The 10,326-nt window shown below is 64.3% G+C and overlaps 2 protein-coding genes across 3 annotated transcripts; both read left to right on the forward strand.

Moving 5' to 3' along the window:
• Positions 1-567: 567 nt before the first annotated feature.
• LOC127022479 (nucleoside diphosphate kinase, mitochondrial-like) lies at positions 568-3,069 on the forward strand. The gene is given in 6 exon segments (XM_050906096.1): positions 568-658; positions 2,247-2,377; positions 2,524-2,625; positions 2,699-2,726; positions 2,729-2,810; positions 2,885-3,069. Coding segments are annotated over 6 exon segments (555 nt in total). The 3' UTR covers positions 3,006-3,069.
• Positions 3,070-3,881: 812 nt separating this feature from the next.
• On the forward strand, positions 3,882-9,916 carry DECR2 (2,4-dienoyl-CoA reductase 2). 2 transcript variants are annotated; one of them, XM_050906093.1, is made up of 9 exons: positions 3,882-3,979; positions 4,137-4,205; positions 4,671-4,722; positions 6,324-6,459; positions 6,871-6,995; positions 7,576-7,669; positions 7,953-8,057; positions 8,665-8,882; positions 9,704-9,916. In XM_050906093.1, exons 1-8 carry the CDS (start codon positions 3,882-3,884, stop codon positions 8,880-8,882), a joined length of 897 nt encoding a protein of 298 aa, XP_050762050.1. In that variant the 3' UTR covers positions 9,704-9,916. The 2 variants fall into 2 exon arrangements, with proteins under 2 accessions (XP_050762050.1, XP_050762049.1); XM_050906092.1 differs by having other exon boundaries at positions 8,665-8,853.
• The last annotated feature ends 410 nt before the right edge of the window (positions 9,917-10,326 follow it).

Genomic DNA, 10,326 nt, shown 5'->3' on the forward strand with positions numbered 1-10,326 from the left:
GCCAGTGCGGGGCTGGGGGATCCCTGCAGCACCGGTCTCCCTTGTACCCCAGCTCAGGCCGGTGCGGGCTGACCCGGGGTCTCTCCTCACCTGGACCATCGGGGCAAAGCATGAAGTAGGTCTGGTTTTTGGCAGGGTCTGCCCCCCCCCCCCCCCCCCCCCCGTACCCCTGGGTCACCCACGGGCTGGGTGCAGCCTCTGCTCCCACCGCGGCGGGGCCTGGGGCTCAGCCCCGCCAAGGGAAGGGCTCGCTCCGTACCGGGGGGATGCTCCGTACCGGGGGGATGCTCCATAGCGGAGGCTGCTCCGGACCGGCCACGTCCCGTGCTCGGATGCTCTGTACCGGGGACGCTCCGTGCCGGGACGCTCCGTTACCAGGAGGATGCTCCGTAGCAGGGATGCCCCGTACCGGGATGCTCCGTGCAGGCGCGGCCGCCGCCCGGTCCCGGCGGCTGCTTTAAGGGGAGGGACGGAAACCCGACCCGTCCCAGGGCTCGGCCGGGTCCTTAAAGCCTCCGCGGGGCGGCCGAGCCCCGCCGCGGCCAGGTCCGACCCGCCGGCCCCGCCATGGGCTCCCTGGGGCGCTGCCTGGCCCGGAGCCTGCTGCGGGGGCAGCCGGGCCTGAGCCGGCCCCCCGGGCCCCGCTGCTACGGCTCCGGTGAGACACGGTCCCCGTCCTGCCCCCGGCCCCTTCCTGCCCTGGGACCCTGTCCCCGTCCTTGTCCTGCCCCTGGGGACCCAGTCCCCGTCGCTGTCCTGCCCTCGGCCCCTTCCCTATCCTGCCCCTGGGGACCCTGTCCCCATCCTCATCCTGCCCTGGGGACCTGGTCCCCATCCCTGTCCTGCCCCAGAGGACCCTGTCCCCGTCCCCATGCTGCTCTCAGCCCCTTCCTCATCCTGCCCCTGGGGACCCATTCCCGATCCCTGTCCTGCCCCTGGGGGACCCCGTCCCCATCCTCATCCTGCCCCTGGGGGACCCTGTCCCCATCCTCGTCCTGCCCCTGGGGACCAAGTCTCCATCCCCTGCCTGTCCTGCCCCTCGGGGCTCCCGTCCCCATCCTGCCCCCATGGTGCCCACTGCCCCATCCCCTCCCAGAGCCCCCAGTCCCCCAGCGCCCCATCCCTCCATCCTGGGGGCAACCCCCCCAGGCAGGGTGTCCGGCTCACGGGGTCCTTCACTTCTTTGTGGTGAGGCCAGGGTCCCCTGCCCCCCTGTCCTGTGTGCCAGGACAGGGCAGAGGCCGGAGCTGGTGGTTCCCCCCGGCACCACCCTGAAGGTCCCAAGGGGTTTGGTGTCCCCAGTGCCATCCTGGGGGGGACGGGGTGGGAGCCTGGCGAAGCCGGGCCATGTCCAGCAACGCCCAGAGAAGCGGGTGAACTTGTGGGGTCGCTTATCCCGCTCTGCCCCCGCCGGCACCGGGCCGGCCTGGCCTCGCAGCCCAGGACAGGACCCCAAATCCTGGGGCTGGCAGCGAAACACCCTGGCTTGGTGTCCTCTCTTCCTCTGCCTTCCTCTCCTTCCTGTCCCTGCTGCCCATCCGGCAGACGGGATGTGCTGTCCCTTGGGGGACTTGTGTCCCCTCCTGCCAACGCGGCTCCGGCAGGGCCAGCGGCGGGGTGAGGGGGGTGGCAGCGATGTCGGACCCTGCTGTCCCACGGTGCCACGGGTGATGGTGATGCCAGACCCTGCCGTGCCACGGGTGACAGCGATGCCAGACCCTGCCATCCCACGGTGCTCGATTTTGCTCTCCACCAGTGGAGGGCTGCGGCCAGGGACCTGCTTTGTGCCAGGGCTGGCGCCTGGGCAGCGGGAAGCACCCGAGGCCGGGCAGGAGCGATGGCACACAGGGTGGCACCTGCAGCCCCGGCTGTGGGACACGGTGGTACGGTGCGCTCGGCCGAAACCAGAGCCAGCTTGTCCCACGCTGGGTTAAAGGGTGTTTCCCAGCCACGGACGTGTCCCCAGTGGCTGTCAGGGCTTTGCAGCTCGTCCCTTGGGTCCCTGCTGGGACCCTGCCAGTCTGCGAGGCACAGCTCGGCCAGGGGAACACGGCCCTGGGATGGAGACAGGGACGGGGACGGGGTCACCCCGTGGCAGCCGCTGCCCACTGGCACCGAGCAGCAACCTGTGGTGCCCCGGGAACAGTTTGGGGTCCTGCTGCCGCAACCCGTGCCCATGTCCCATGTCTGATGGTGACCTGTGTCCCATACCCGGCGGTGATGCCGGCCCCTCCGTCACCGCGCAGCTCCCCCAGAGCTGCAGGAGAAGACGCTGGTGCTGGTGAAGCCGGACGCGGTGCAGCGGCGGCTGGTGGGGAACGTCATCCAGCGCTTCGAGCGGCGCGGCTTCAAGCTGGTGGCCATGAAGCTGCTCCAGGTACCCATCCCCACCGAGCTGCCAGCCGTCCCCCCGGGGGACCCTGCTCCCCGTGCCCTGCAGCCGGCTCATGGGGGTGCCGGGAGGCGGGTGTCAGCGGGGGGCACTGGCCGGGTGTCCCCACCGTCACCCTGCGCTGCCGTCAGGCGGACCGGGGTCTCCTGGACAAGCACTACCAGCAGCTGCAGCAGAAGCCCTTCTACCCGGCGCTCCTCGCCTACATGACCTCGGGGCCGCTGGTGGCCATGGTGAGGGGCCGGGACGGGGGGTTTGGGGGTCCCATGGGGGTCCGGGGGGGCTCAGGTGTCCCCTGTCCCACAGGTGTGGGAGGGCTACAACGTGGTCAGGTCCACCGGGCCATGGTGGGGGACACCGACTCGGCGGTGGCGGCGGCGGGCACCATCCGGGGGGACTTCAGCATGCACGTCAGCAGGTAGGGGCGCGGGGTGGGCGGTGAGGCCGGCGGCGGGACCCCACGGCCACGGCACCGTCCCCGTCCCCACGCAGGAACGTGGTCCATGCTAGTGACTCGGTGGAGACGGCCCGGCGGGAGATCGGCTTCTGGTTCCAGCAGGATGAGCTGGTGGCCTGGGAGAGCGGAGACCGGGACTACACCTACGGGCCCTAGGGTGGCCCTGGCCGGAACGGACCCCCGGCCGTGGGAGGACCCCCCGGCCCCACAATAAATCCCAGTGCCTCCAGCCATGGCTCCGGCCTCCTCCCTCGGATGTCACCAGCAAGCGCTGTGTGGCTCTGGGGTGCACTGGGATGTCCCCAGGGGGCAATGGGAGGGACACGGGGAAGCTCTGGGAAGCACTGGTGTGTCCCTGGGCGGTACTGGGAAGCTCTGGGAGGCACTGGCATGTTACTGTGAAGTGCTGGGATGTCCCTGGGGGGCACTGGGGAGCTCTGGGAGGCACTGGCATGTTACTGTGAAGTGCTGGGATGTCCCTGGGGGGCACTGGGAGGCTCTGGGAGAACCTGGGATGTCCTCAGGGGGCACTGGAGCAGTACTGGGAAGCTCTGGGAGGCACTGGGATGTCACTGGGAGACTGGGATGGTACTGGAAAGCCCTAGGATGCACTGAGGTATCCCCAGGGGGCACTGAGGTGGTACTGGGAAGCTCTGGGAGGCACTGGGCTGTCCCCGGGGGCAGCAGGAGGCTCTGCAGGTCACTGGAAGAGACCGGGGAAAGGGGTCTGGGCTGGCAAGGGGGGGGGGGGTCCGGGTGACACTGGGATATCACTGGGAGGGACGCGGGTGTCGCTGGGATGTCTCTGGCACACCAGTATGTCACTGGGGACGCTGGGCGGCACTGTGGGACGCTGCTCCAGCCCGGCGCCGTTGCCAGGCAACGCCTGCCGACGCCTGCGCATGCGCAGGGCGGGCGGTGTCCCGGCGAGGACTACACCTCCCGGCAGGCAGTGCGGGGCGCACTGTCCCGGCGTGCTCTGCGGCGCGGCCGCAGCGGGTCCCGGTGCCGGCGGCGGGGTATCGCGCCGCCATGGCGGAGGCCGCCGCAGGCTCTCGGCTGCCGCCGGACGTGGACACCGACGACTGCCTCCGCGAGTACCGCTACCTCTTCAACCCCGATATCCTGGCGTGAGTGCCGGGGCGCTGAGGGCTCCGGGGCGCCGGGCGGAGGGCTACGGCCTGGGGGGCACGGCATCCGCCGCCCGCGGCCTGCGCGCTGGTCGGGGCCGCCTCGACCGGGGGCTGTGCCCGGCGCTCGGCTCTGACTGTCCCTTTGTTCCCCCAGGGGCCAGGTGGCGTTCATCACCGGTGGCGGCTCGGGCATCGGCTTCCGCATCGCCGAGATCTTCATGAGGTGCGGGAGCCCGGCGGGGCTGCGGGGTGGCGGCAGTGCCCGGGGGGGGGGCCTTGCCCAGCCTCCTTGGGCGCCGGTGGGACGGACGGCATACAAAGCTTCCCTTCCCTTGAGGTGGCTGTGGTAACGGGGCCTAGAAGAGGTAGGGTGCGAAGCCGGGGCAACAGAGCCTTCGTGAGAGCTGCGGGCAGGAGGTGTGGGCAGCCCTGCCTGCTGCAGGCTCTGATGGTTCGTGGGGGTGTGGGAGGCAGGGGCTGGCCTGTCACAGGGCTGGGACAGGTCTCTGTTGCGCTGTGACTCTCCCCGTCTTTGAGCTCTGCGGGCTTGGAGGAGCAGCAGTTCCTCCAAGGGCGTTGCGCTACTTCCCGCCGCTCACCGATGGAACTCCTGGTAAGCCCCGGAGGTCCGAGATGGCTGTGAGGAGCCGGCGCTGCGTGGTCCTTCTCACCAGCCCCTTCTTTGCAGGCACGGCTGCCGGACGGTTATTGCAAGCCGGAACCTGCAGCGAGTGTCAGAGGTGAGTCTGTGGGCTCCAGTGGAACAGGCGGGCAGAAGGGAGAGCCGTGAACGCCTGGAAATCCTTCTGCCCTCTCCTCTGGGTGGAGCTGGGAGTAGTGCAACAGGAGAAATGGCTTACCAGTGCTGCCCTGTCTTCTCCCGGCTCTAAGTGCTTCAGCACCAGCAGGCAGTGGTGATGGGCAGGATGGGTGCGGGTTTAGGGTGGGCTGCACCCGCCGCACCTCACGGTAGAGCTCAGTTAATCGTGGAACTTGCTACCTTCCCCTGCCAGCTTTGGGGGTGTCTGTTCCAGATATCGCGTTGCCTTTTTGTTGATGAGACAGAAAGAAACTGGTGAAGGTTTGTCAGCGGGGAAGTGGCAGAGCCCGAGGTCAAGCTTAAATCTCAGCTTCAAGTAGGACAAGACCCCCTTGTCCAAGGGTTACGTGGGTTGAGGTGGGTACGCTGAGCCCCAAAATCTCAATTATCTTGCGTTTTGAGATGGAGGGGAAGATGCAGGTCTGGAAAGAAGTGGCTGAAGAAGCTGTATGAGATCAGCTGCCCTACGGATGGCTGGGCAGGACAAACGCCCACCCCTGCGTGTCTGACCCCGGGCTGGAGTTTGGCTGGTCACAGTTTCCGTTCCTCGCCGTGGCTTGTGCTGCGGTCTCGGGCTGAAAACAGCCATGAGAAAGCTTTGCGGTAGCTGTGTGTGGACTTCACTGAAATACAATAAAGATCAAAACCAGCGCTTGGGAGTGAGCTGGCATGACCCAGCTGCCTCCCGGAGGTGGTTAGTGCTGTCATTTCGCATTCCCTCATGCTCACATGCCAAAAAACAAGCTGCAAAGCTCAGCAGCTTTTTAGTCCTCGGGGGCTGGAGTCTTCCAAGTACACAGTGACTGCTTGCCCAGGCTCTTGGCGCTCGGTGTACGTGTGGGCTAGTTGGGGCTCAAAGCTTCTCACAGGAGGGACCGACGAGCCCAAGCAGGAACGTGGAGCGTCGCTGGGTGTTGTGCGGGATTGCTGCTGAGTTTGCGCGTCCCCTGTGCTTAATTTGCTGGGGGGAGTCACGTTCTTAATGAGCGCCTCGGGGGTGGTTTGTGGCACACGCTGAGCCACAGAACTGGCCCGCTCTGCCTCGTGGGCAGAGACCCTGGCAACTGCTGGTCCACGTTTGCCCTTTTGCCTAGTGATGTTTTTTGGATCTAAAGGTTAATTATGTCTGCGCTCGTGCCAAAAATGCCTCGTTGGGGTCCAGCCTTTGTACTTGCCCTGCAGAGACGTTGCTCGGGATGTGCTGTGTCGATGACAGGCCACGGAGATAACTGGGCTTACCGAGTTGTGGCCTCAGCCCGGCGTTCGGTTGGGACACGACGTGCAGGAGCTTTCTCTGGCCACCCCAGGGCTTTAGCTGCAGGGTGCTGCCGGGCTGAAGTTGGCCGTGTTTAGGCAGGTCTCTCTCCTGCCTACAGTGTTTGCTGTGTGCTGACAGGGATGTGGCTCCTGCCTGACTTCTTGCTTGCCTGTTACAAGGTCTGGGTCTAACCCTTGTTGAAGGAGGGAGTCCCAGAAAGAATCTCACCTTTTTTTTTTTTTTTTTTTTTTTTCTTTTTGCAGGCCTCTAAAAAGCTGGTGGCAGCCACAGGCCAGCAGTGCCTGCCTCTGTCCCTAGATGTTAGGCAGCCCCAAACCATTATGGCAGCGGTGGATAAGGCACTGAAAGAATTCAAGCGGATTGACATCCTTGTTAACGGTGAGCTGCTGGAGTGGGCAGAGGGAAGATTTGGCACCGACTCACTGCATTTTCCTCCACGGGGATTGTGTTTGCCTAGTGTTTGGCTTATGCTGCTTTGGCCGGGGAGCATCTGGACAGCCCCTGGGAGCGCAGAGGGGATGGGCTCAGAGGAAGCGAAGACCTGTTCTTAATGCATGGCCATCCGATCATCCCTGCTCTCACTGCACCAGCACCCTCCTGCCCTCAGGCTTGCCGTGCTGCCGGGCACCCAGAGTCACAAGCTGTTTATCCCCTTGTCAGGGCTGTTTCCACGTGCTCTCCAGTCCACCCAGACAGTATCGCTCACCGTCCCTCTCGCAGAAGTGCCCTGAACCTGCCTGATCTCTCCTGGCCCAGTCCTGACTGTGCCCCCGGCTCCTTGTTCTTCAGGTGCTGCGGGAAACTTTCTGTGCCCAGCCAGCGCCCTGTCCTTCAATGCCTTCAAGACAGTGATAGATATCGACACCATTGGCACCTTCAACACCTCCAAAGTCCTCTTTGAGAAATATTTCCGGGTAAGTGGAACCAGAGCCAGAGGACTCGGGGGAGAGGCTCCTGGTAGGCAGGGGGGTTAGTGTCAAACAAACCACACTTTGCTCCTGAGACATTCAGGGAAGCGTGGAGGGCAGAAGGGAGCACAGCACCCGTGTACCCAGGGCTGTGCTGCCGGGTCTCTGCCACCCACCTTGCTCAGATCCAGTCCGTTCCCTCCCAGGGAGGACAGCCCCTGTGCAGGAACTGGGAATGCTGCCTGTCCCTAGCCCTGGGGCTTTTTAACTGTTGTGGCACCTTTCCATGCTCTGCCACCTGCCGGGGAAGAAGCTGTGATCTTCGGCTTCTTTTCCAGCTCTTCTGCTTTCCCTTGGCCTTTGCTTGTCCCCTGCATCTCCCGCCTCCCTGGAAGGGCCCCGCTGGCTGCCCCGGCTCAGTGAGGCCGGGTGGGCAGTGCTGCCCCGGTGATGGGTTAGCTACACAGAGGTGGCAGTGCCCACGGGTGACCGTCCCTCCTGGCCCAGCTCTCTTGTCCCCACCACTCCCCTACATGACCCCTTGTGCTGCTCCCTGCCTAACGCCACGTCTCCTTTCCTTCCCCAGGACCACGGTGGGGTCATCGTTAACATCACGGCAACGCTGAGCTACCGAGGGCAGGCCCTCCAGGTGCATGCTGGTACTGCTAAGGCTGCCATAGGTACCTAAACGCTCCTTGCTGGGGCTCTGTGAGCTGTGTGCGGCCAGTAAGGAAGCCGGTTCTTCCCGAATATTGGGATGGGAAGATGTCCTTGGGAGAGGCGAATACGAATCAGTGTGGTTACTACATGCCTGGGTTTGGGATGAGGCGCTACTCTCCCCCAGGGCTCTTCTAGGGCCCTTTGCTCTTGGCTAGAGTCTCCTGTGGCTTTTTGGCTCCCCCCCAAAAGTTACTGGAATGGCTCTGCTCTCCATTTCTCATTCCTGGTGTAATCCCTTCCCAGATGCCATGACCCGTCACCTTGCTGTGGAGTGGGGACCCAACAACGTTCGAGTGAACAGCTTGGCGCCAGGCCCCATTACAGGCACTGAGGGCTACCGGCGGCTGGGTGAGGCAACCTGGGGCTCCCGTCTCTGCCTCGGCGGTGGCTTGCTGGCGTCTCTCTGGGAGGGGACTGTGAGGGACCACCGGTGCCATGCAGCTCGTGGGGTGTGTGATGCGGCCGGGGCCGTTGCTGCTGGGCACGGCTGTCCTGTGACTCTGCTGGCACGTCTCTTTGGGGGAGCAGCCCTTCCCGCAGCCTCGGTGCCTCGCAGGGCACTGACGTTTCTCTGTCGAGTGGCAGCTTTTTGTGCTCTGACACCATGACGTAACGTGCTCCCCCAGAGCTCAGCCTGGCCAGCTGATGGTGTAGCTCTTGCAGTCCATCAGCGGAGTGCCAGTTCAGCCCTGGAGGCTGGGAAAGCTCTCTGAGGTCCTGTCTTGAACTCACTGTTGCAGCGCAAATCCCACTGCTAGGCTTGAGCTCGCCTCATTTAACTCTTTTTCTCAGGCCATTGTCCCAGGGCTGCCCCCAGGGCTGTGCTAGGATCTCATCTAGGTTCCCTGGGGCTCTCGGCAAGCCCCCTGCAAGCAGTGCTGCAGTGTCTGGCAGGCGGTGGTGGTGGGCAGGTGGTCCCGTGGTCCTAGCTGGCTCTTTCTTCTACCGCTCTTAGGTGGGAAATTTGCCGAGGAAGCAAGCCAGTTTGACACGATCCCCCTCCAGCGCGCTGGGAACAAGACGGAGATCGCCCACAGCACGCTGTACCTGGCGAGCTCCCTCTCTTCCTACGTGACGGGCACCACCCTGGTCGTGGATGGCGGGAGCTGGCTGACCTCTGCCAACAACTTCCCCGCCTTGCTGGGTATTGCTTCATCCTCTGCTAAACTCTAGGTGACGTGCATTTCCCCCTCCGTGGGATTAGAGCAGGGCTCGTGTCAGAAACCCTGTTGCCCCATGGTATAGGGGCATGGCTGCCGTAGCAGCGGGTATGGCATTACCTTCTTCAAGTGCCTTGGTCGCCTTGTAGCGGTACGAGGCTCTGCCTCTCCTGAGGCAGCTGCGTGGCACACGCCGTGTTGGGGAAGAGGGGGCAGATGCTGGGTGGCAGGGTCTCCGGGTGAGGGAAGCCAGCCCAGGTCTCGACTTAGCAGCCCTTGTTCTCAAACCTTCCTCTGCTTTTGGGCAGGTGGAGCAGGGTGACGACCCCCCCCGTGCTGTTGTCAGAGCAGGCACAGAGCAACATGGGGAACATCTCTGAGTCCTCCTGGACAGTCTAGGGATGACTTGGGAAGGGCTTGCTGGGTTTTTCCTCTGAGCCTGCAGATGACACGGTATCTCTTGTCGTTCCTGCTGGAGGATGCTTGTCTGGACACCTCTGAGTGTCCCCTGAAGCGACGTGATGCCCCTTTTCTGTACCCCACCAGCAGGATTGGGCACAGAGAGTGCTGACAGCCTCTGCCTCCTCTTTCTTCCTCGCCTGAGTTACTGCAGCGTGTCTTGTGTTGCGATTGAATTGCACGCAGGACTCGTGTTGGCTGCGTATGTCTGCAGGGGTGGGAAGGGAGCTGGCGCCTGGTTACTGGGGCCTGGCGCTTTCTGGGAGAGGGGTCTCCTTTCTTCTCCTCTCCCCCTGCTTGGGTCCTGCCTGGCAGCCTCTGTGAGCAGGGCAGGCCCAGGCAGGACTGCGTACCCACCTCCGTGCTGTCTTGCAGATTTCTGGGCTGCGGGAGCAAACAAAAATCAATGATGGATAGCCTGAGATTGACCAACGGACAGAAACGTGACCGAACACCGCTGCTCTGGGACATCTCGGGGTGACGTCTCCCAGAGTCGGAGCCGATAGCTGCCGCCTCTGATCAGCGACTGGTGGCGGTGGTGACGCTGCCGATCCTGCGCCCGCCTGGGGGAGGGAGCGCCGGGGGTGCTGGGGGGGGGAGCAAGCCCACCCCCGTTCTGTGCTGTTACTTTCTTCTGAGCTGACATGGCTGAGGGCGCAGGGACGGCGCCGGGTGGGAGGGCTGTGCTGTTCACTGTCCATTTGCGTCTCCCTCTGAGTTGCTTTCCTGGCCTTTCCCGAGTCCCAGGCAGTGCCGCCCATGGATATCCGTCCTCTTTCTCCCCTCTCCCCCATCTCAGCCTGAGAGCTGCCCAAGACCCCCAGCAGCAGCTCCCTTTTTGGGAAGGGGGAATAGTTCAGCCCGTCTGGGGTTGAGATCAGCCTTCACGCTGGGGCCAGCTCTGGCTTGGCAGCGGTAGCTGGCAGCTCTTGGAGGGGAAACAAGGACCCCAGCTGGCCCCTGGCAGGGGGAAATGGCCCCATCCCCTCCGGGGGGGG

This window comes from Gymnogyps californianus, chromosome 15 (assembly GCF_018139145.2).
Source record: "Gymnogyps californianus isolate 813 chromosome 15, ASM1813914v2, whole genome shotgun sequence".
NCBI lineage: Eukaryota > Metazoa > Chordata > Aves > Accipitriformes > Cathartidae > Gymnogyps > Gymnogyps californianus.